The 25791-nt window shown below is 42.2% G+C and overlaps 1 protein-coding gene and 1 long non-coding RNA gene across 23 annotated transcripts in view; one reads left to right on the forward strand and one right to left on the reverse strand.

The window, feature by feature from the left end:
- LOC139755660 (FMRFamide receptor-like) overlaps nucleotides 1–25421 on the forward strand; it is a 786605-nt gene extending 761184 nt beyond the window's left edge. For 19 of the 22 annotated variants that reach the window (XM_071674303.1, XM_071674305.1, XM_071674296.1 and 16 more), the window contains 4 exons: nucleotides 3911–4203; nucleotides 4731–5097; nucleotides 16206–16370; nucleotides 19114–25421. In XM_071674303.1, coding sequence (XP_071530404.1) covers nucleotides 3911–4203; nucleotides 4731–5097; nucleotides 16206–16370; nucleotides 19114–19731 — 1443 coding nt within the window. In that variant the 3' untranslated portion in view covers nucleotides 19732–25421. Of the gene's footprint in view, nucleotides 1–3524; nucleotides 3585–3910; nucleotides 4204–4730; nucleotides 5098–16205; nucleotides 16371–19113 lie in introns of all 22 variants that reach the window. The other 3 variants (XM_071674313.1, XM_071674314.1, XM_071674315.1) reach the window with 1 other exon arrangement.
- Nucleotides 16527–19240, reverse strand: LOC139755663 (uncharacterized). The gene is made up of 2 exons (XR_011714147.1): nucleotides 19103–19240; nucleotides 16527–17405 (listed from the first exon to the last, which is right to left on the reverse strand). It is a non-coding gene; the product is annotated as an uncharacterized lncRNA (long non-coding RNA).
- Nucleotides 25422–25791: the final 370 nt, after the last annotated feature.

A 25791-nucleotide genomic window follows, 5' to 3' on the forward strand; every position in this document is an offset into this window, starting at 1 on the left:
GGTGGACATGTGTATGTGGATGGGTTGGGCCATTCTTTCGTCTGTTTCCTTGTGCTACCTCGCTAACGCGGGAGACAGCGACAAAGTATGATGAATAAATAACTAATATATATATATATATATATATATATATATATATATATATATATATATATATATATATATATATATATATATATATATATATATCTTTCTTTCTTTCATACTATTCGCCATTTCCCGCGTTAGCAAGGTAGCGTTAAGAACAGAGGACTGGGCCTCTGAGGGAATGTCCTCACCTGGCCTCGTTCTCTGTTCCTTCTTTTGGAAAATAAAAAAAAAAACGAGAGGGGAGGATTTCCAGCCCCCCGCTCCCTCCCGTTTTAGTCGCCTTCTACGACACGCAGGGAATACGTGGGAAGTATTTGTCGCTGTCTACCGCGTTTGCGAGGTAGCGCAAGGAAACAGACGAAAGAAATGGCCCAACCCCCCCCATACACATGTATATACATACGTCCACACACGCAAATATACATACCTACACAGCTTTCCATGGTTTACCCCAGACGCTTCACATGCCTTGATTCAATCCACTGACAGCACGTCAACCCCGGTATACCACATCGCTCCAATTCACTCTATTCCTTGCCCTCCTTTCACCCTCCTGCATGTTCAGGCCCCGATCACACAAAATCTTTTTCACTCCATCTTTCCACCTCCAATTTGGTCTCCCTCTTCTCCTTGTTCCCTCCACCTCCGACACATATATCCTCTTGGTCAATCTTTCCTCACTCATTCTCTCCATGTGCCCAAACCACTTCAAAACACCCTCTTCTGCTCTCTCAACCACGCTCTTTTTATTTCCACACATCTCTCTTACCCTTACGTTACTTACTCGATCAAACCACCTCACACCACACATTGTCCTCAAACATCTCATTTCCAGCACATCCATCCTCCTGCGCACATCTCTATCCATAGCCCACGCCTCGCAACCATACAACATTGTTGGAACCACTATTCCCTCAAACATACCCATTTTTGCTTTCCGAGATAGTGTTCTCGACTTCCACACATTTTTCAAGGCTCCCAAAATTTTCGCCCCCTCCCCCACCCTATGATCCACTTCCGCTTCCATGGTTCCATCCGCTGACAGATCCACTCCCAGATATCTAAAACACTTCACTTCCTCCAGTTTTTCTCCATTCAAACTCACCTCCCAATTGACTTGACCCTCACCCCTACTGTACCTAATAATATATATATATATATATATATATATATATATATATATATATATATATATATATATATATATATATATATATATATATATATTTATTTATTTATTTATTTATTTATTTTATTTGTTTTGCTTTGTCGCTGTCTCCCGCGTTTGCGAGGTAGCGCAAGGAGACAGACGAAAGAATTGGCCCAACCCACCCACATACACACACACATATATATATATATATATATATATATATATATATATATATATATATATATATATATATATATATATACCTGGGGATAGGGGAGAAAGAATACTTCCCACGTATTCCCTGCGTGTCGTAGAAGGCGACTAAAAGGGGAGGGAGCGGGGGGCTGGAAATTCTCCCCTCTCATTATTCTTTTTAATTTTCCAAAAGAAGGAACAGAGAAGGGGGCCAGGTGAGGATATTCCCTCAAAGGCCCAGTTCTCTGTTCTTAATGCTACCTTGCTAACGCGGGAAATGGCGAATAGTTTGAAAGAAATGAAAGAAAAAAAAAATATATGTATATATATATATATATATATATATATATATATATATATATATATATATATATATTTATATAACCTTGGTCCTAAAATGTACTTAGGTTGACAACTAATTTTGTTGCATCACTGTTGTTGCGTTTGCTGGCGTAAGTACTTACTCGACCAATGATGTTGTAAAGAATGGGGACGTTTGTATTATGTCCGTGTTGGTGGAAACTCTTACGATGACTGGGAATACCGATCAAGTTTTCATTCCTATATTATTCATTTGATGTTCTTGTGATGCGAAAGAAGGTAGGTGTTGCCGAAGAAGGGAGGAGGCCATGTCAGGCTGTGCTGCATTGATTGTGATGAGGTTTGTGGATATTTCGCTTACCTCCTTCAGGAGGTCAGTGTACCAATAGGCAGCCAAATGGTGGGTTTCGCAGGCTGATATTGAAGAATCAGATTAATGAGATGAAGTATGGGAGGATACTGCCCCCAGCCATAGTGTATGTAGCCCTGTCAGGACAAGTTCTTGCTTGCTGTTTTTGCTTGCGGACAAACCTCATCAAAACTAACGCACCGAGAGATGTAACAAGTCTCACACTGGCCTCTCCTAACGTTTCTACCCGGATCTCCTGCCTGAAAGGATCCTGGATGATTGAGAGATCTCACATGCTCCTCAAGATGCTGCAAGAGTTATAGAGAGCTTATTTAAGACTTAAGATTCCGCAGTTACTGCTTATAGCAAATATAAGAAAACGTTACCCACCCAGATTTTTCGCTGCCTGATAAGAAGTCTCTTCAATGAAGGAAGTTTGAGCAGGTATCAGTTGCCTTAGAGTTCAAGTTTAGGTCGGGTTACTGTCTTAATGTGGCTAGCAAAATTGGGTCCTGAGAGACGTAGATGAGAGCCCCAGGAGTAACCCGTGAGCAAGAGTCACTTAGAATGTGATCATCAGAGAGAACTGATCATAGATGACGTGCAGCACCCAGGGGTTCACCTGAAGCAGGGCTGGCGTACGTGGTCCGGATGAAGACTATCAGTGTGGGAGGCGCGGAGGCGAAAATGTTCCTTTATATCCAAAGATGTCTCCAGAGAGATGTGAGGATACGATGAAAAAAATGGATGCGTGATGACTTGAAGTTCAGGAAATTTTATCACGAAATGAAGAGGAAGATTAAAATGGAGAGTAGCTCACCGTGAGTTAATTCATGAGACAAGACTTGCCGAGAGGCAGAAGAAAATATAAGAGACCTAAGTACTTTGTGATGGGTGCACATGAACGTTAAGGAGTGTACGTATCACGGCAAAGTAAAAGATTTGTTTTCAGATCCATCAGTTTCTGCCTTACACGGACAGTTGTCAAGCTGATGGCCCATCCAAAACGAGTTACTGATAGGCCTCATGCAAAACTGCTGTCCTAGAGAGCTTCTGAGATCTCAGTGATGAATGGAAAAAGGACCTCCACGCCGTATCATCTTTGCTGATATATCTTCGGAGACCTACGCTTATTGTAATCGGAGCCCTTCACAGTTTCTGTGCTTCTGAAGAGAGAGGATGGTTGTTTTTAGGGATTGATTTAACTATATTCATTCTTCGTATTTCTACGTGTCTCAGAAGGCAAATTTAAGACGTATCCATAAACTTCTCGATCAGTGTTTTAACCATTTATCATGTCTTTTAGCTGGAGAATTCCTTGAAAACTCTTTAATGTGTTGCTTCCTTAGATTTCAGTCCCCTTGTAGGCACCATACATCGTTATGTAAGAAATTCCTTATATCTTTTCATTTACAGAGTGATGTCTGAACCGCAGTCGGTCCCTCTTGCCGCATAGCCATGGACTCTCCTTTGATGGTTAGTGTTGTCTATACGCAGGACATACTTGGTCATGTATTATACGAAAACGAGTTTGTGTTGTTTTGCAAGGTTTACCTTTTGTTTCGGAACGCATTCTCTCTCTCTCTCTCTCTCTCTCTCTCTCTCTCTCTCTCTCTCTCTCTCTCTCTCTCTCTCTCTCTCTCTCTCTCTCTCTCTCTCTCTCTCTCTCTCTCTCTCTCTCTCTCTCTCTCTCTCTCTCTCTCTCTCTCTCTCTCTCTCTCTCTCTCTCTCTCTCTCTCTCTCTCTCACAACAATCCATTTCTGAATCAAAGGCTCACAGTCACCTTCCACTTCCTCGACAGATCTTCCAGGACCTCCACCACCAAAAAATGGCTACTAACTCCAGCTTGCTGGAGAGCCTGGAGGTAGAGGCCAAGAGGACAGAGACTACTGCCATCGAGGTCACCACCACCACCCTGGTGGAAATCATCCCTCCTGATTACAACGAGAGCGAGATATGGGTCGACATGTGCCAGGGCAACGCCACACTACCGCCGCCCGAACATCTCCGGTTTGTTGTGTATGGGATCCTCCTCACCACAGTCGGACTTTTAGGCCTGGCCGGCAACCTCATCTCTATCACTATCCTGTCCAGGTACTGGTGTAGACAGAGAACATCTGCAGTTCATCTCTTTTTCTCTGCTATTAGTCGTATCTTCATTACCGTATTGTCCACTGAGTTTACCTCATCATTGTGATATCCTTTTGAGAACTACTGTTTTGTCATTAAGTATATTTCCACCCTCATTTTGTTTAGGAAGTTTGTATTTTCTTGTCCAGGTGCTCACATAAGTACTGAGATCTTTGGTAATTAGAAGTGTGCGCTGCATGTTAGAGAAAAGATCCACGCAATTGAAACGAGTGGATTTGATCTTATATTTAGCATCATAAAGAGATTTTCAGTTTGATTCGAATATCATTAGATACTTGTTTATACTTGGCGCGAAATGATACAGATGATAGTTTGACCCGTGGTTTAACACCAGTCATACGCTAAATATTTAGATACTGAATAGACCACAATCTTTGCACTCTTCAAAGAATCTCCTTTTCATCAGTAGGTGCCAGTTAGCCGTCTGCCTCTTCTGTCTTCCTGATAATACCGTGTTACCCACACCACAGGCCTAAGATGCTGTCGTCCATTAACTGCTGCTTGATTGGCCTCACGTCCTTTGATATGATCGTCACCACCACCTCAGTGTTGATGTTCGGCTTGCCGGAGATCAGCGAATATACACAGACGATGAAGTGGTATGGCCAGGGAGTCTACCAGAGAGTCACGCCCTTCGTCTTTCCTCTGGCGCTCATAGCGCAGACAGGGTCTGTCTACCTGACCGTGACTGTGACAGTGGAGCGGTACATAGCAGTGTGTCGACCGCTCAGGGCACGCTCGCTATGTACGTACGGACGGGCCAAGGTGTACGTCTTGTGTGTGGCGTTCTTCTCCATCTTGTACAATCTGCCCAGGTTTTGGGAAGTCTCCTATCAGGTCAGATGCCTCACCTAATTTTCTTATTGCTTTCTATTATTTATGTTCCTGTAAATATCATTCGTTTAGATCTTTAGGATTATAGAAATTATGAATATACTTAACAAAATGTTTCCAGTGTTACAGTGGTCCTATTGATTGATTTCTTACATCCTGAAGGAAAAGACCATTTTTCAGCATTAATACATATGGCCTTTATAAAACCTTCTCTCTCTCTCTCTCTCTCTCTCTCTCTCTCTCTCTCTCTCTCTCTCTCTCTCTCTCTCTCTCTCTCTCTCTCTCTCTCTCTCTCTCTCTCTCTCTCACACACACACACACACACACACACACACACACACATAAGAAACTACCTAAGTGAAAGTCATGTTTTCAAGAAAAAGAGATGATTTATAATGAACCTTTTACATTTCTATAAGAGAATAAGTTCTGTTGTAGATAGAGACGAAGGCAGGGTGGATTGTGTGAATTTGGACTGTTAAAAAGCATTTGACATTCTGCCATATCGGAAACTGGTTATGGAGCTGGATCTCCGGGTAGGAATAAGGGAAGACTCCTTCAGAGGATGGAAAATTATCTTAATGGAGAGGAACAAAGGACACATGCAAGCAATTGCAGCAATTTCCAAAGGAACCTTGACAGACTCCAAATATAGTCTGTGTAGAGTTTAGTGTGTCGTACGATAGTTGGGGGGAGGGCACCTGACAGCTTTGGAACGCTCGCCGACGCAAAGTTGCCAACTTAGCGCTTTTGGCGCAAGATCTAGCGCTTTTGATAGAGATTAGGGCGTAAGTTTCGTGTTTAGCGCCTTATCGCGTTTCCGCGCTTTTTTTTTTTATTTAGCGCTAAAGTTAGTGTTATTTCAGTATATGAGGAAATTCAAACATTAATTAGAATATGTTAATGTGATTTAGGAAGTTTAATCGAAACCTATCAAAATAACAAGGAAAACAATACAAATATTGCACGTAATTAATTTTCATCGAAATGAACATGTTCGAAAAATATTTGAACAGATTCAGTTCAGGTGTATTCCGCGGGTTTCCCCTCCTCAGGTTCCCCGTTCAGTTTAGGTTCGGTCGGACTCTCTTAGTGACAGATCTATCCGTGGGCCATGAAGGACAGTAACATTGCTGGTTGTGTGTGTGCAGGCCATTACATTTAACGAACACAACAATGAGTAATAAATATACTTAACAATTTAGAGAAGAGTGGTTGAAAGACCTCACATATAGAAAGTGGTTAGGAAAAGTACAATGGGATGACACAAAATGTCTTTACAGGTACTGCAACTGTCCATTGTCTTCCAGACTTAGTAACATTGAAAGACACAGCCAAACAGCTAAACACAAGAAAGCTGAAGAGGCATTCAGTACTCAAAGACACACCACAATTCCGTGTGAATAATTGAGTGATGATGCACGGGAGACAAGGAAATTTATCGTTATTCGTTGCAGAACACTGTTCATTACGTGTTGTTGATCATCTCAGCTATTCATTACGTGTTGTTGGTCATCTCAGTGAGATGTGCAAAGCACGATTTGCAGACAGTAAAAGATGCAACAATTTCAAGTTAAAAAGGTCTAAGTGTAGTGCAGTTGTGTGCAATGTGATAGCCCGCATTTTAACAGTGATTTGAAAAGCGATATAGACAATCAGAAGTTTAGCCTCTTAACTGATGAAAGTAATGACATTAAAGAAACTATTGGGATAGCTATCCGATTCTGTTCTGAAAAGAAGATTGTAGTGACTTTCTTGGACCTTGTTGACCTGAGTGACTGTAGTGGTAATGGGATATGTGGTGCCAATAAGAAGTCATTGAAAAATAATGGGTTAGAAATACAAAACTTCGTTGCAATAGGCACCGACAGTGCTTGTGTGATGACAGGTGTATGCCAAACTCAAGTTAGAAGTTCCTCATCTGACACTGATCAAGTGTGTGCTTCATTCTCTGCAGCTAGCTGTGTATCATACTGCAGCAGAATGTCTCCCTAGGTACCTGGATTCTATGAACAGAAAGACCTATGATTGGTTTTCCCACTCTACCGTTCGCCAAGCAAGGTACAAGATCTTTTCTTTCATCAATGATGGTCAAGCTCGATTGAAATTGATACAGCTTAGCCAGACTTGATGGCTGTCAATTGGCAAATGTAAGAATACTGCAGCAGTGGGTTGAAGTTAAGACTCATTTTGAAATGCAAGAACTGATGAAAGGTGTTACACAGCTCAGATCTTTTATGACATGTTTAACTATGCCTTCCTGATATTCCTGAAGCATATTCTTGGAAATGTTCAGCTTGTAAATGAGAAATATGAAGCGGAGGTAAGGGATCCAACCAAACCGCTAAGTGACCTTATTTAACTTATTGATTCCATAAGTTCCAAGGTCCTTCATACCAGGTAGATAATTAAAGGAAGGTGATTCAGTTGAGGATTACTTAGACCCACAACCGTCCTTGGGGTAAGAGTTTAAAAAGATGATACAATGTAAGTTTCCTGATGAATAGGATATTCGAGGAAGATGCATACATTTTATAGTGGAGTTGGTGAAACAGCTTCATCAACGTTTGCCAGACAATGTCCATTGTCATCACCGAGTGCAAGTGAATGCCTGCTACCCATAAAACCTGGAATACTGGAATTAGCAAAGATGTTTACTGATAACGAGGAAATTCTCACACATTTGTCGTTACTTTTCTGACATTGCCTCACTCTAACGCTGATGTAGAGCATAATTTTAGTTATATGAACATCATGAAGTCAAAGCTTCGAAATAGACTGAGTATCAAAAGCTTAAATGCAAAACTAACTAACAAGTATGGACTAAGAAGAAATGGAAACAGCGTTTATGATTATAAACTAAGAAAGTACTGAAAAACACACTGGATCATTGAAAGCATACGAGTCATCGCAACCAGGACCCTCAGATAGACCACCACAACCCAGGACACCAAGGACGAAGATATTGTGACTTGGAAATTAGTGGATCTGGAATAATGGTGAGTGTTTTAGTGTTAAAGCAGTCATTCGTACCTGTTATTAATAATTCAGCACGTCAAAAAACAGAAATAATTCGAAGAGCATTTTTTCGCTGTCATTTCAGTAAGCTTAGCGCTTTCCGGGTGCGGATTTAACGCCATCTGAAATTTGAATTGGCATCTCTGCAGTTGCCAGGCAGTTGAGGCGGGAGTCAGGCTCCCCTTCTCCTGTGAAAAGATACTACTTCATGATAGGTTAAGTACGGATTGCCTACTTTAATTGCACCTCGCACATGGCGCAGTGAGTCCGATACGGCTCTACCAGTACAAGTAAGATCAACATGGAAGAGACAGCATTGTCACCGGTTGGTCATCGATGAGCTTTCGAGCTTCTTGGAGGAGTCGGAAGCCGCCTTGGGCCTTACACCAACTCCCACAGCGCAACCACAGCAGCGGACACCCTCACTTCCCCGCTAGGTAGGTCCTTCTCCAACTCAACCTGGGCCCTTTAAAGCTGCGTTCAGATCATGGAAGAGATCTGTCACCACATGTGCACAGCTTAACAGGTGGTCAGACAACGATTCTGTGCACTACGTACGTCTGCTGTTTTCAGAGGACCTGCGGCGTGCGGTTGATGCTAAATTCAGTGAAGCCGGGTGGAATAGCCTGAGCTTGGAGGAGTCGCTTCAGGCGGTGGATAGGCTAGCCACGAGGAAGACAAACTAGGGTATCCTGTGGCAGCGGTTCTTCGACCACAGACAAGCTCCGGGTGTTTATCGCACAGTATTTTCACAGTGCACAGACAGAGGTCATAAACTGTAACTTTGTATGCCCGCAGTGCGAGTATGACATCTCAGAGTTTATACTAGTGAGGAAAGTCATAGTTGGCCTAACGGACAGTGACCTCAGAAGAGACCTGTAGCAAAACTAGAAGAGTTATTTAAGAGTTATTTACAAGTGCCTTGCGTTTGAAAGTGCGAAACATGGTGCGGAGCCTCATGAACCCCATTCAGTGGCGGCGTGTGGCACCTCATACTGCTGGGACACGGACGATGGTAGACTCATCCATACCGGACGTATGTATGGGCATGAGCCAGAAGCTCCGCATTCCGTCCACCCTACCGAAACGGGAAAAAAACGATAAAGCTGCAGAAGGTGAGGGGAGCACACCGAGGGTGAGAGCTGTACCGCCAAAAACCTGACATGCAGAGAATGCGGAAAAATGGGCCACCTGGTATGTTGCTGTCAAGGCAAGAGTGGCAAGGGTAAGGAGGCCCCTATGTCAGGAGCCGTGACAGTGGCATCGGCAGGTGCAGCACCCTTGTCGACCGTGAGAGTGGAGGTGGGTAGTCGCACTGCATTAAGGCCGTGGTGGACATGGGCCCTCAATTGTCGGTGGTGGAGCTGTCGCTCCTGAGGATGCTTCTGGTGCAGGCATCGAGACTGGACTCAACGGCTAACGAGATCAGAGGCATCGACAACTTACGGATGAGGTACCTAGGCAGCTGCCGCTTCCGGACCAAGATCCGCGGCAGGATGATCGAGGAGGAGGTCCGAGTTGTCGAGTCAGCGAAGAAGGTGTTCCTCTCCCTGACGGCGTGTAAGGGTTGGATTAGGTGCCTGACTACTTCCTGCTAATTAAACCCCTCACAGTCGTTAGCAGCGGGGTGCCGGGATGCCCCCGGACACGCTTATACTCACTAGACCTCTAGGTATATCCCTTCAATCAGTGGAGGAGAACATTCCGCGTCTGGAGGAGTGGTTATGCCGGCACTCTTCAAGTACCACGCTCAACACTACCCGCTCCCCGCTGCCTATCATGAACGGCCCACCACACCACATCCACCTCCTCCCTGGGGCGCAGCCAAACGCCTGCTACACGCCTGCATTGGTCGCGAAGCACTGGGAGGCTGACGTTAAGCGCCGGCTTAACAAGGCTGTGAAGAGGGACGTGATCACTCCCGTTCCGACGGGGAAGCGGTGGAATGCTGCGCCCACATGGTGGTGATTGCGAAGAAAAACGGCCAGCCGCGGCGCACTGTGGACTACCAACAGCTGAACAGGTGGTGCCGCAGAGAGACGCACCACACACAGGCGCCCGTCGACATGGTCTCTGGAGTCCCTCGGTACAGCTAAAGTCAGTGGCGGATGCCTACTAATGCTTCCATCAGGTGAGGCCAGACGAAGAGAGCAGCCGCCTCACCACCATAACCCGCTGGGGCAAGTACAGATGCTTGTGCACCCCCATGGGACATTGTACCGCCCTAGACGCATACACACGAAAATTCGACGACGCCATATAGGGAGTGCCAAAGAAACACAGGTGCATCCATAACACGTCGCTGTATGATGAAAGCGTGTAACAGGCATTCTGGCATGTGTACGACTTCCTGGAGACCTGCGCCACCAAAGGCGTCGCGCTACAACCAGCGAAGTTCCAGTTCTGGTGGAGGGAGATAGAATTGGTGGGGTTTCGCCTGGTTTGGGAGAAGTATTCACCCACTGAGGAGAGGCTGGCTGCGATACGTAGCTTCACCATGCCCGACGGGTTACGCGGCAGTGAAAGGAGAGGCACTGGCTGTGTTGTGAAGGCCCGGCTCTTTCAGCTGGGATGCCCTAACCTCCTGCCGATAAAGATCATAAACCGCTCGTGAAGCTGTTCGGAGACCGATCACTCAAGGATGTGCTCAACCCTCGGCTCCTCCGTCTGAAAGAGAAGACCCTTCAGTATCGCTTCATTATCAGATACGTCTCCGGGAAGGCCGACAACGCGGCTACGCTTTCACGCTGCCCCATTCTCACCGTGATGCTAGACCAGAAGGACATAGCCAACTAGGGGGAGTTGGCCAGCGCTGTGGTGGCCACCACGGGACAGCGTTCGATGACGGCGATAAGTGTTGGATTACGACACGGTGTAGGAGGCGGCGGAAGGGGATCAGGCCTACCAGCGTCTGCTCTGTAGTGTCAGGGCCGGGGACTGGCCTGAGAGAAGAAGGCTAGAGATGGCGTGCCTGCGGCCCTACTATCAAGTGAGGGATAGACTCGCAGTCGTTGAACATGTAACACACCTACGATGACTCCCACGTCAGGTTAGTTATTTCCGAGGCACTAAGGTAACGGGTGGCAGTCCATCTGCACGCAGGACACAAGGGGCTTGACTCGATGACACGCCGAGCCAAACAGACCGTAAATTGGCCAGCGATGGAGGCGGACCTGAAGCACCATTGAGCATCTTGTCTTGAATGCGAGACGCACCGTCCCAACCCCCAGAGCCTCTAGTCCTCGCACCGTCTTCTGAATTCCCGTTCCAGCAGGCTGTTACAGACGTGTTTCAGCTGGAGGGGCACACATACCTAGCCTATGCAGAGAAGCTGATAGGATGGCTGGAAGAGGCACAACTCCCCGGAAGTGTCACTTCGGGCGCAGTTATCGCAAGGCTGCTCACCTTCTTCAGGAGATGGGAGCACGCAAGGAAATCGCCTCGGACGGGGACACCGAGGAGATAGAAGCCTTTTACAAAAATGGATAATCAATGCCGGCATGTCCTTATCCCACTTCCCCAAGTCCAATAGGTTCGCCGAAGCAGCGTTAAAGGCAGGCAAACGGGTGTTGGGCAGCACGGGTGTTGGAGGTAACCTTCACAACAACAAAACTGCTCAGGTTATGCTCCAATATCTCAACACCCCCCGAAGAAGGGGGGATAAGTCACCCGCACTGCTGGCAGCTAGAAGACAGTTGCGAAAATAGTGTTCTGGCGCCCCGGCAACATTATCTGATAAACCGGCGATGGAGAACCGATGCGAAACAGGGAGCGGGCCATAGCAGAAAGCGGGGCTCTCGTGCAGAGTGCCCAGCAGGTAATGCCGCTAAGCTACCCCAGCCGTCCGTGGGCACCCCTGTCTGCCTGCAGGGCGTCGCTTCGAAGGTGTGGGACAGGTCGGGCGTGATAGTTGAGGTGAAGCCGCGTAGACAGTACTTAGTGAAGCTGGACGGCAGTGGCCGCCTGTCTTTGCGAAACCCACGTCACCTACGCCCTCCTGGTTTCCCCGATCCCCAGGTTGTGGCGACACCCAGCCTCAAGTGGCGACGTCCTCACTGTGAGACACCGCCCCGCACGCTTCAAGATATGTTTGTGGTGGCCTCTGTGAAGAGTGAACACAATATTATTATGCCATTTTTGTTCCTCTTACACGTAAAGGAAGTGTACTGTTACTGAACGGTAATTTCTATGTAAATTTGCATTATGCCTTCTCGGATTTTTCTTTTTTTCTTTTTTTTGTTTTCTTGGTTTCTACGTTCTGGTTTTGTTTTTGTTGTAATAGAATGTCACATATAGTTACCAAAATCTTGTCAGGGCTCAGGGGGTGTAGGGTTTAGTGTGTAGTACGATAGTTAGGCGGACGGCACCTTACAGCGTTGGAATTTGGAACGCTCGCCGGGTAGTTGGAGGCGGGAGTCAGATAGGAGTAGAGGTAATGCTCACTCATCTCCTATGAAAGGCAACTACTTTAGAGTAAAGTTAGGACGGATTGCCTACTTTCATTGCACCTCATACAGTCTGATACATGGTTAATTAAAACCAGCTTGAGTAAATTACAATAGGACAAAGTCAAAAAAGGCTTCATAATCATGATAATCAGTATTATCAAGCAAGAAATAAACTGCAAGAGTAGGTGGATGAGAGGAACTTCAGAGTTGACATTACCCGTACACTGTCACCATGGTCCCTCATTAGGAGATGAGTAAAGTTAACAAACTGCCTGCTAGTAAATAGTAGAATAGTATTCAGTTTTATGGATATGGAAATATTCAGTATATTGTTCATATCCTACAAAAGGCCAAAATTAGAGTATGCCTCTCAAGTTTGGTCACTGGACCTAGAGAAGCACAGAAAAGCAAGGAGAGAAAGTGCAAATGAAGGCAACAAAAATGGCACCAGAACTGAAAGAGCTGAGTTACAGGGGAAGGCTAGATATCTTAAATTTGCCCACCATGGAAGGGGGAGGAGTGGAGGTTAAGATAAAAACCAAGTGATGACGCCGCCTCTGGGGGAGGAAAGATTTATGGCACAACCAGCCAGCACTTGAAAGGTACATTTAAAAGGGCAAGGAATGATTATAGGAAGATCAGAAAGGAGAAGCAGAAAGGCCTTGAAAAGAATTTAAGGGCAAGTTAGAAAATAATCTAAGACTTTTCCATAAATTTAACAGGAGTAAAAATATCAGTTAAAGAGAGTTAATCAGGCAGGCTAAGGGATTCAGGGGGAAGAGTTCTAATGGGTGATGTAAAGATATGTATTGAGCTGAATTGTAGGTTCAAAAATTGTTTTCATAATGAAAGACACTATAGCCAGAGGTGAGGTGGAATGGGAAGATCTTAGAAAACACTAAAATTGCTAGAAAAGACATAATACTGCTAAAAGTCCTTGACCCATATAAGGTCCATGGCCCTGATGAAGTTTCCCCATATTGATTGCCATAGATAGTGGGCAATTTTTGATACAGTGACAGGAGGCTTAAACATGAAATTATTTAAGAAACTTACTAGAAAAACTGTAAAGAAGTAATTTTGTAGTGTAAGGGTAGTGGATGAATGAAATATACTGAGTTTTGATACTTTGAATGTGGATAATGTGGATAGTGTACAGATGTTTAAAAGGTTGGATAATAGTAAAGAAAGTTGAAGAAATCAGGGTCCCATGAGTGCAAACTCCTTCCCCATACATTACAAGTAGGTACTTACACAGTGCTGTGAGAACTTCCAAACAGACCTAGACTATCTGTGGTTTGTCACTGGGCTAATGATTATTAGCTCAACCAAATGTAAAGTAATACTGATAGGGCAGAGAAAAAGGAAACTTTTTTATGACAACCACCCTGCAGGAAAAATGTAAGAATCAACATATGAAAGAGATTTGACGGTTAATATAGTACCAAGCTCATCCACAGAAATGTGATATCAGGAATATTGTGAAGGATGCTAATTACCTACCACTCAGCATCAAAATTGCCTCCGAATATATAGGACTCATAATGAATTATGCGGCATCAGTCTTATCATCTCACTTAAGGGACACATATTGATTTGTAGAAGCTCCGGAGGTGGGCAACAAAAACTATACCAGATGTAAGGGAACTAAGTTATAGGTAGAGGCTGGTAGTCATGGATTTCCATTAGAAGAAAGGAAAAAGGAGAAACTTTATAACAGTGTACAATGCTTTGGATAGATATGATGAAAAACAAAATGATTTTATAAAATGCGAAATGCTAGCTTAACAAAAGGGCATAATAGGAATCTAATCAGAAAATAAGTCACAAAAGATGTAAAAATGCCTGAACAGGAACACAGCGGTGGATGCAAGGAGCAATTTAAAATTGATATGAATGATTGTTCTGAGAGATGGGATACTTACAAATATTTAACTCCTGTGTATTGCTCAAATGGCTGTTCTCACATTGACCTCACAACTGCCACATGAAAACAACCCTACTGAAGGTAGAGTACCCCAAGCTAACTGATCTCCTTTTACACTAATGCCAGCCAAGTAAAACAATCAGAGTACTCCACCACATATACTTCATACAACTACCATACTTAGAATACCCTGCCTGAATGATGTCCCACCACACTGACCACAGCCATGTCCCACAGAATTCAAATTGCGAATCTTGTAGCTTCAGGACATGCTCACCTGAATCTTACTCAAAATTATATATGGCTTTTGTAGCCATTTATCACGGCACTTATAGGGAGTGGAACAAAAAATATGACCATGAAATGCAAAGGAAAAAAATCATGCTGATATATTACTCTTATATTTTAGTTTAGAAATGTGAACTGCAGAACAAAACCAGATTTTCCAATTATTTTCTTTGTTTTAAACTTCACTATAATGTGATCATATGTTGCTTTTTTACACAAATATATAATCAGGTGTATTTTACCAATGCAAGAAAGTTTTAACTATAACAGATAGCAGATGGTAGTAGTATAGGCATAACTGGTAATGCCATCAAGGGAAACATCTTCACCCTACCAATTAATTGTACCTGATAGCTTTCCTGATCTTGTGTAGTGTTATTGCTAATAAGGAAAGTGGGCATACCATTAGTTGACAGTATTTAGGTAAATATATCGAAACTTTCCATACTGTATTTCAAAATGTTAAGCACAGCATGTGTATCAGTACTTTTTCTACTTTTTACTTTACTCGTGTACATCAGTTACAACACACTAACTAACCATCCTCCACATACCACACTTACCCCACAGTCATAGACACCCCAGCTAATTGCCAAGCTCCTATCATGCATGATTTAGCCATCTTAGCACATACAGGGCTACCAGCCACCTAACTTTTTTCCACCGTACTTACTTAACTAATGAAAGTATATCATTTCAATGGCCACCCTTCTCCCATCACACTAATCCCTGCAAGCCAACTGCTCTCCTTCCAGCTACCAAGAATAGAGTACACTACACTGCAGTGTCCACAAAATACCTTATCCACCGCCCCATACATTCTCAAAAAGTCACTTTATTTTTATTACTTTTTCTTCAATATTTTGGCCTTTATTACTATCTGAAGACATATGGGCATGGAACTGACAAGGTTCCTTAAGTGTTCTATGTGAATATTTTCGGTTCATCGGGTGAGGATTCCCAAAATGGGACAAGGTATTGATGAGATGTTGCTGGAAACAGATGCCTGATCTTGCATTCTGAGCACCCAGTGCACCTAGAAATCTCACACGTATCTACATTTTCTTGCTTTCAGGCGAGAATTACTGCTTTCTCCTCCCTAGAAAGGTAAGAGCCAACCATCTTGAAGTACAGGTAGAAGAAATACAGTGCTTAGAAAGAAAATTCCCAAAATGAAGTGGTAGCCAAGAAGAGGAAAGAAAGATCATCATTCCCTCAAAATAGCTTGAGGCACACTGAGACAGGTTGATGGTGCTCGCACCACTAGAAAGACTTGTCTCAGTGACCAGATGTATGAGGATTTCACGCTGAGAGTATTATATGCTTGTAGCCACAGTAAACCTTAACCATGTATCACCTTTAAAATTATATGGGGATGGGGGTGAGCATTATTTTTTGTAGACACTGTAAATGCTCTCTGTCCACCGCAGGAGTGTAAAGTTGATGGTGAGGTGTTTCGTGTGATCGTGGTGCCATCTGCGCTGCGGCAAAATCCCTACTACATAGAGATCTACATCATGTGGATGTACTTGCTCGTCATGTACCTTGTGCCATTCCTCAGCCTCATGATCTTCAATTTTTTCATCTACAGAGAGGTGAGTTGTCAGCTATGCTCAAGAATACATTAAATAACATTTCATTTTCTTTACTCTTTCACCAGGTAATATGTTATTGTAACTTTTTTCTCACCTTAGGCTGCAGGCCTTTGGTGTTGAAGTAAATATGTGTAGGAATTGATGTAAACAGTACAATGTTGAGTCATTGTATAATAAAACTGAGCTTTATTAGACTGACAGAAAGTAGAAACATACAGCCACAATTCAGCAGAGAAATTATTCGCTGCCTTTTCTTAATGATAGTATGCACAATCTCCTTTGGAGATAAGCACTGACTACTACTGTACTGTTTACTGAACTAACACTACTTTGACATGCATGCTCCGACACTGGCTGCAAAACTGACTCTAGCTGCTGTCACTCCTTCTCTTTATATACAAACTTTCCCAAGAAAGAAAGGGATCTAAGAAAGATCCAGAAGTCTGTCACAAAAGATACAGTTCTACTCGCCTTTCAAGCATAGCAGCAACAGCAAGATGCCAGAAATCATGACACTGATGCCCACACTCCATGAACTATCATTCAGTCAGCGTCAGGTATAACTCTGGTCTGTTAAGATATTTATTTACCAGAGAAATTACTGAGTACAGCTTTTACAAGTGTTATTTATTTTACATAACACCTAACAAAACAAAGGAATGATACAAGCAGTATACCCTCTCTACCTGATGAAGTCTCTCAGATCCTAAGGCTGTTGTTGTTGACGGTAAACTATATACTGATGTTGTCGTCCTGGTCTGAAAAGCTATCTATCTCAGCCTCCGTTATGTTGATCTCCCCTGCTATAGATGATCTGAGTCCTCCTCACAATCACCATCTATGTTGCCCTTTGCCCATGAGTAGTAGCTTGGTCCATGGTACTGCTACAACTCGGAGCAACACTCTCAGTTTGCACCTCTTTGTTCCACTCACCCAGCTTCTTTAGGATGTGGTATGCCCATTCCTCACTGCTTATCATTAATGGCAATAGTCCTCTCATCTTTCAAGGGTTGCGCATCCACACTCTGTCCTGCACTGGAAAATAAATCAAGAAAGATTTGATATCATTCTGCCCCCTCATAACCTTCCTAAAATCTTCAGTGTCCTACACTTGGCCATATCAGCTGGGCAGAACTACATAGATGCACACACACTACACTACACATTATAGTGTAGTGTTGTGTGTGCATCTGTGTGCAGGGTAATAGAGTTGTTAGGTGTATGGTGTCATTGTTGTGGTAGTTGCATCATGGGCATGAAGTTTCATGGAATATCTTGAATGCATATTTAGTGTTTTAGGGATGGGTGATATCATAGTGTAGATGGGAAAGTGATTCATATTTTTTTGTGAAATGTGGCTTCTGCTGGGCTTGTATCTGGTTGGATGAAGTTTAAGACCGAGTTGGCAGGGCATTTGTATAGTGCTTATTAAGTCATTTCAGTGGGTATGCAATCTGTTAGTTTTATGTTTGTTGAGGTGTGGTGGTGTGGATGGGGGGGGGGGGGGGGGGTCGGTGAATAGAGGCTTTTGAAGAGCGAGACAGGGGATAAGCTTTTTGTTTCTACTTGGAGGCCGATGATTGCTTATGGAATGGTTTGTAAGAGAGTTTTCTAGTGCTGTTGCATGGAACTGAGTGCTGATCATTTTGAGGTACATTTGCAAAGGGATGATCTTTGTTTCACAGTGTTATGTGTTGAGTGTAATGGGAGCTAGGCTGCTTATGATTGTTCCGAGTGCTCTGCTTTCTTTGGCTTGCAGCTTTTTTTTTTTGTTTTTGTTTGCTCTTGGGATTGGAAGAATAGGCAGGTGAAGCACAGTTTAGGGTGGAGCAGATTGATTGTCTTTAGAGGGTGCCAGTTGATTCTTTTTTGTCCAAAGCTGGTGCCAATTAGTTTTTTGAGGACATTTAGTTTGTGCGTTGCCTTTATGTTGATTTTGGTATGGGAAGGGAATGTCGTGCATCATATGTGATCCTGAGAATGGATGGTGGTTTTGTTTTGGAGTTATTGCCTATTTAAGGAGACTTGAAGGTGTAAATTGGATTCGTGTTCATGTGAGGTTAAAAGAGTGATTGAATGAAGTACTTCTCTGGAGATACAGACATTCTGCCTCAGGTGAGCCATTGTTCCAGTAGTGTAATATAGTTGCATATTTGTCTCTGCTTCTGCAGTGTTGGGGTGTTGTGATGTAATTGTAAGGTCGTCTGCATATCAGAGGACCTTCATGTTGAGGTTTGCTGGAGGTAATGGGAAGTCAAGTAGGAAAAGATTGAAGTGAATTGGAGAAAGAACTGCTCCTTAGGAACCCCTTTACAGAGATGAGTTTTAGAGTGAAGCCATCGTGGCAGACTATGGTATGGTGGCCAGCTGTGAAGTATATCTTACTTGTTCATGTATTTATTCATGTCCTTGTTCCATGAACTAGAAATCTAGTTCTTTGCAAAAATACAGTTATTTGTCAGGCAAGTGGTTTGAAGCATCATTTTCAGTAGTACTATGTTAAGACCAGAAGCTTTATTTCAATCCAGTCAGTAAGGTGTGTCTGTGTTGGGTTAGGTCTTCTGCGAGGCAGCTTAAGAGCCAAATGGTGAAATCTTTACTGATGTAGTACATATAACGCTGATATCTCTTATGTCATTTAATATTCTCTTCATTCAGAGTTATCAAATAACTAGCCGAATAGCTAGATAATTGTTAAGTAGAACATACATACCAAAGATTAAAATACTTACTGAAATTCCAGGTTCGGGCAGCAAACCATGAACGTCAGCAGCTGAGTCATCTTCAGAGGAAGGAGATTGGTTTAGCAGTGATGCTGCTAGTTGTCGTTTCTGTCTTCTTCATCTGCAATGTCCTTGCCTTCATCATTAATGTCTTAGAGCTCCTAAACATCACCATTGAAGAGCTGACAATGTCTAGTAATCTCCTTGTTACCATCAACTCATCCGTCAACTTCATCATCTACTGTATCTTTGGACAGAAGTTCCGGAAGCTGTTCTTAAAGATGTTCTGCTGGGGTATCCTTTCCAATAACAGGAGGAGGAATGCGGCACTGGAGTCTGGAGCCTGTCGTGACAACAGTGTCTACGGAGAATCACGGACCTTAACCAACAGCAAGACTCAGACGATACGACTGTCATCATGGAATGGATCACATCAGTCAAGTCGAGTCTTACACCCACATGATACCCATGGTCACCACAGCCATGGGTGCAGTGCATCCTGGCGGACCTCTCGTTACTCCAGTGTCCCCATGGGTGATCCATCCGCACCTAAGATGTCCTCATCCTCCTTCACCAATGCCAGGAATTCATCGTTAATGTCCCAGCACATCCCTTCAGAAAGTGTTCATGTTCTATGAGTAAAGGGCACATGATCCTTCCCCTCATAAAGAAATCTGCAGTTATTTGTGTAAAGCCCAGCATAGGCTGATGAAGCTTACATATCATAATGGCAGAAACACATTTGACTGGATAATTTCTTGTAAAGGGTTAAGGTGTTTTAAAAAGACAGCTTTCCAAACCATCACTGACTGGATCTTATGAAAAATTTTGGACTTCAGAGAATTTCTTTTGTCCATTTTATTAATAACCCAGCATTCAAAGCATGAAGTCCATAGACTTATAGTTGTAACTTTAGTGGTGCTCTCAGAACAGCCTCCGGAATTGGTTGAGCTGATGTGGATGATCTTCTCAACGTGTTAGCGAGTGTTGTTTTTTGATATATACAAGTTATTTTTTCTGGAACCTCGAGGGTGGCAGGGCACATCAGCAGTACCATAAGTGAAATATCGCTTCCTCCTTTAATGTTTTCACTTTTATATGAATATGATAGATTAGTGGTAAAGACTGAAAAAGTCCTAGAATACTGGGACTCTAGTAAGTTGACATATGAGATGGGAGATGAACACACCACAGTCAAAGGTAGAAGTTGAAAACATGGACTGAAAGACATACAGCTTAATTAATGAGGGAAGTAAGCAGCAAGGCCTGAAACATAAACAAGTAGGTAGTGATGTAAGGAGAGAAGTAGCTACCATTTAGAAATCAAGTAATGGCAATGGGATTGATAAAACCACATCAGTCGTGTTAAGTAAACTTGGAAGACAGTGAGTCATGACTTCCCTGTGAAAGCAGTCGTGTTAAGTAAACTTGGAAGACAGTGAGTCATGACTTCCCTGTGAAAGCAGCTCCACGCCAAGAAGCCTCTGGGAAAGAACCTCACCTTGGTACACCTCTTAGCATGTCAACAGTGGACCATGGTATCACTTTAGATCTAAATTTGCAAATCCCCTTGCTATATTGTGGGGCAGAGTGACATTTTAATTATGCTAAAAGGTGATATAGACAGTATAGCACAGCAAAAGCTACCTTTGTCTTAGTGTGCATGATGAGCATCATTCTATGCTCATCAAACATGCTGTGGTTTGATAACTCCTGCTCAGATTTTAGCAGAAGCAAACCATGTGATATTTTTGCAGTGTACCCTATTATTATGGGAAATAAATCACGTATTGCTCTATATAACTGACACATTTAGAAAATGAAAACTTACCAAGTTAAATATGATTAATGAAAAAGTCATTATCATTTGTGAAGTGGCTAAGTAAACTTAAAGCAAAGTCATTATCATTTGTGAAGTGGCTAAGTAAACGTAAAGCAAATCGGGAAGTGTTGTGTCACAGTGCATGCAGGCAACAGCTGCATTTTTTTTTTTTTTTGAGGGGTTGAATGAGCTTGTTTTAAAAAAGATAAAATGTTGTGACACTCAAAGGACAACACTTTCAAAGGATAACTCAGCCAAAATGTTGAATATGTTATGTACCTTTTCTTTCTCTGATAATAGAGATATGAACATCAAAAGAATATTGGAGGACTTAAATCTTGATATGATAGTACTTTATGAAAGGATTCAAAACTATATGAAACTTGAAGAAAATAGTCATTGATATTTTTTTATGATACCAGTCAGTTACTGCTGCTGGTCATGCATTATGGTAATTTAGAAGTGTTTGTCATAAGGTATTTTTATGAATGTTGCATATACATATATATGAATAGAATATATGCGTCATATCCATTCCTAATCACAATTTTATCTTTTTGTTTTACTCTATTAGTCATTAGATGATAGAGAAGGAAACTGCTTTTGTGTAATGCATATTATTTTTAATGTTTAAAAAAAAACAATATCTAGTCAAAATAGAAAATGAAGTGAAAAACTATTATCACCCCCATAAACTGTTTACTAAAAATTTGAGTGAACTGAAAAAGCAAAACTACCATTTTATTTTAAGGAAGATGAATGAAATTCCCAGTATTGTGATAACCGAAATAGCCTATAAGTGGTTTAAAGCAAAAAGTTGAAGAGGATTAGATTAAAATCATAAAACACATCAACACCGTTGATGTGTTTTATGATGTATTGTTGAAAACTTTGTATTCCTGCTGTGTGTGCATGTTCATTGTACAGTGAATGTGATGATGGTTGGATGATGCTTCCTATATATAATAATTTTCTTTGCCCAAATTCAGATTTTATAAGATGGATCTTATGTACAAGTAAATGAGAAGAATTCCTGAGGTATGACTGATGTACTGTAAGTGTGGTGGGGCATTTAGCTTAAGATGTATATGTATATGCGATAAGATATGTTCACTGTTACTGGAAAGTGACCAGTGTTGAAGATTATATTCTATTAATTAACAGCTTTAGGGATGTTTGCAGATACAAAAACTTGTATGTTTCTCTCTCTCTCTCTCTCTCTCTCTCTCTCTCTCTCTTGTTGGTAGCTAGGTACTCTATCTCTCGTCCACCATGACAAGAAGCTGATTTTGAAATTTAACATGAGTCATTCTCCACTACTGTATGTAATAACTACTTACACACCTATTGCCTCTGGCTCTTGGGTAACCCTGTCCATCAATTCACCTCTTCTCTTCCTCCTTGGCTTGTTCATTTGTCCTTAACCAATGCATCTTTCCACTGGTGGTACACCTGTCTTTGATTTCTGGAGTTTCACAAAGCTGATGCATCTGCCCTTGAAAGGTACACTTGTTCTTGAAAAATACAGATGTTCTCAGAAATGCACACGTCCTCCAGGTGCACATCAACTCCAGGTGCACACCAGTCCATTAGAAGGCACATCAGCCCTCAGACATTGCACCTGGTCTCAGGAGATACACCAGTCCTTAGGAGGTGCATTTGTTCTTTTGAGGTACTCCTACCCCAGAGAGGTTGCACCTTTTCATTGATGGTACACCTATTCTTGAATATTCATACATCTCTCCTTAAGAAGGACATCAAGCTTTTTGGTTTTATACCTGTCCATGGTAGGTACACCTGTCCTCAGACTTCACACTTGTTCCTGGGAAGTTAACTTGTTCTGTAGTGCACATTCCTTTTGGAGGTAAGCCTATTGTCTAACCACATACTTCTCCTTAGGTAGTACAAATGTCCTCATGAGGGATATACCTGCCCTTAGATGGTACACTTTGTAGGGGGAGGAACACCTTTTTCCTTGGGAAGATCATCTTTGCTCGGAAAAACACACTGCATCCTGTGAGGAACATCTATTCATGGGAGGTGCATGTCCTCCTTGGAGGGTCACTTGTACTCAAGAAGTACCTGAACTATCTTCAGGTCTCAAGGATGTAAAAGTGCCATTTCCATTTTCTTTTTTAATATTTACTTTTTCCCCCTCCTTGATTTTGATCTTAGGGTCAGGTTACCAATATTCTCACTCCAAAGCTCCTTTGTTCAGTGGTCGTTTTGCTGCCCACAGTTTTAGTGATAAAGCCTCCTATGATATACACGGTACATAACCATATGATAATGCAGTTTACTATTAATCATCAGTTACATATTTCCAGTGGCTTATTAAATTAACATTCTCAGTTGCAGTTTTCGTAAGACTTATAATCAATATCAAAAATCACCAGCTGAAAGTGACAGCAAGTTTTCACTGCCTAAACAACACAATTTCTAATGAGTTTCTTCTTAACATTAACATGAGCTGAAGAGTGCTGTGAAGCTTATATTTTCTTAGCAATTTCAGGCTCAGTATATTATTCACTTCGGTATGATTTGGTCATCATGTGTTGCTCCTGTCATTTCTATGGAGGTCAGAAGATAGAGTCAAAAAGAGAACTATTGTATTTGGTTTACTCTTGATGTCTAAGTGAGAAACACAATAGACATTGAGCCATCTGTTGCTGTAACCCTCCTCACTACTGTATCCCACAATTTGTAAGTCGTCATGCGATTAATGACCATAATAAACCGTGCTGATTGGAGATTTCCCACAAGAATCAGTTCAATTGGGATCATCAAAGTTTTCCAAGGCCTAGATCTCCAGTCAGTACTACTGATGTCACTTATGTTTTGATGTCTGTATTGTCATCTTCCAGTGAGCAATTCTTCCTAAATGGAATCAGAGTTAATTGCTGACTTCATAGTGATCATTGTCTGTTCTCATCATACACTGGCATCAAAACTATCTTTCAATTGTCATCTAACCGTTTCATCACTCTGAGACCCCTTGTCATTCTCGTACATCACTATCGTGTTTGGATAGCACTTCTCTATAATCATTGATAGCATTTTCAGCTATCTGTATCATTTATGGACATCCTTTAACTCCACTGTCACTTGAATCCTCAAACCATGATCTCAGAGTGTGCTAAAGACCACTTTGAATAGTTTTGTGTACATGCAAAAAGGGCTCGATCTCCTTCAGGAATTCAAATTCCAGATCATCTATATACTCCCTTGCTCAGATGTCGCACCCAAGTATAGTAGTTATACAAACACTGCAGCCTTCATTACCATTACGAGCAAGGAGGTTGACCTTAACCTGCACACAACTAAGTGATTTTTCTTTGATGATAGTATAGGCAATGATTCAGAGAAAAAAATTATATCTTTTTACTGTGTGAAGTGCATCACTGGCACGTGCCCATGTCTTCTTCACATACATAGAAAAATGGAGAAGAGAAAGAATGAAGCATCTGATGCAGCATATAACAAACAGGAAAACACTAATTCATTAAGATAACTAAGACTACCGTGGTAGCTGGGACAGCACGACACTCAGCCCCAGGGGAAAGTGGGGAGACATTCCCCTGCGGCCATTGAACTGAACTGTCTCGTCCTGTCCCAGTGTACTAATGGTGATTCCTTAGCCTAACATTTCCAATGATTGCATTGTCTGGGATTATCAGAGACCATGCACAGATAGGGGATGCTGAATGCAAGAGACTGGACTTCACTTTTACCACGTCATATTATTTCATCAAATTTTGATAACTATAGATTACTTTTATAGTGAATAACCATTTAGACAATATATCTTATGACTGGTGGTTTTGTGATGCCTCTATCATTAAGATACAAAAGAAAAATACCAAAATATCTATTAGGGAAGTTCTGGATCAATACTTGCAAAACATCTCTTTAAAACTTTAAATATCCCATCTAGAGTTTGTAAGGGTATCTAAATTTTTTGGCTATTCCAAAATCATCCCAAACATCTAAATACAACAGTTGAAATGAATTTCAAGCAGTGTTAATTCATGAGTTTTGAATATGAGGCTTTAATATCATGAATAGCAACTGAGAATAATAATGGGTGCACAGGATTTATAAGGAATGGATTTTGGAAAAGCCTTGTTGAAGTGTTTGATTTGTTGTGGTACCAGTAAAAGCACTTTCTATACACAGTTACCCTGCTAGAAAAAAGTGTTTTTGCTCTGGTCAGCAGTGGGCTGAGAATCACATGTACTACTTAATGCACAGTTTCATGTCACAGCTGATTCAAGGCTTGTAATGGAAGACAGGAGATCAAACCTTATTGTGTCTGGACACAACTTCACTGTCCCCAAACCTCTCACCACCAGCACCTACGCAATTCTAGGTGCCACCTGTGCTACACTGTGAAGCTTTGGATGTATGTACATCACCACCACACCAAACACACAACTCACAGTCTACTTGTACTTAGTCGACTTGCTCCCTGTACAATTTGTTTTCAATAGAAGATGTAAAATTTAATGTGTATTATTTCCCTTTATGCAAAGTTAGCCACATCACAAAAGAAAGGAATTTGTAAGACTGAATTTATGACAAGTTCCATTCATCCACCTGCTGCCCAGTGGAAAATGTTATTTCTGCCTCCACCCCTTACATTTAGGGGTGTATAATCAGCTTAAAGGCCCATTAAAACAGATAACTGAAATAACAACTTTTAACAGAGAAATTTGAGCTAGACAAGGATTCCCTTATCATCTCCTGACAGCTGATGGCCATAATTATATACCTACTTTTAACTTCATGTCAAGTTTTTGCTCTAATCAGCAGTGGGCTGAGAACCACATGTACTACTTAATGCACAGTTTCATGTCACAGCTGATTCAAGACTTGT

This window comes from Panulirus ornatus, chromosome 19 (genome assembly GCF_036320965.1).
Source record: "Panulirus ornatus isolate Po-2019 chromosome 19, ASM3632096v1, whole genome shotgun sequence".
Lineage (NCBI taxonomy): Eukaryota > Metazoa > Arthropoda > Malacostraca > Decapoda > Palinuridae > Panulirus > Panulirus ornatus.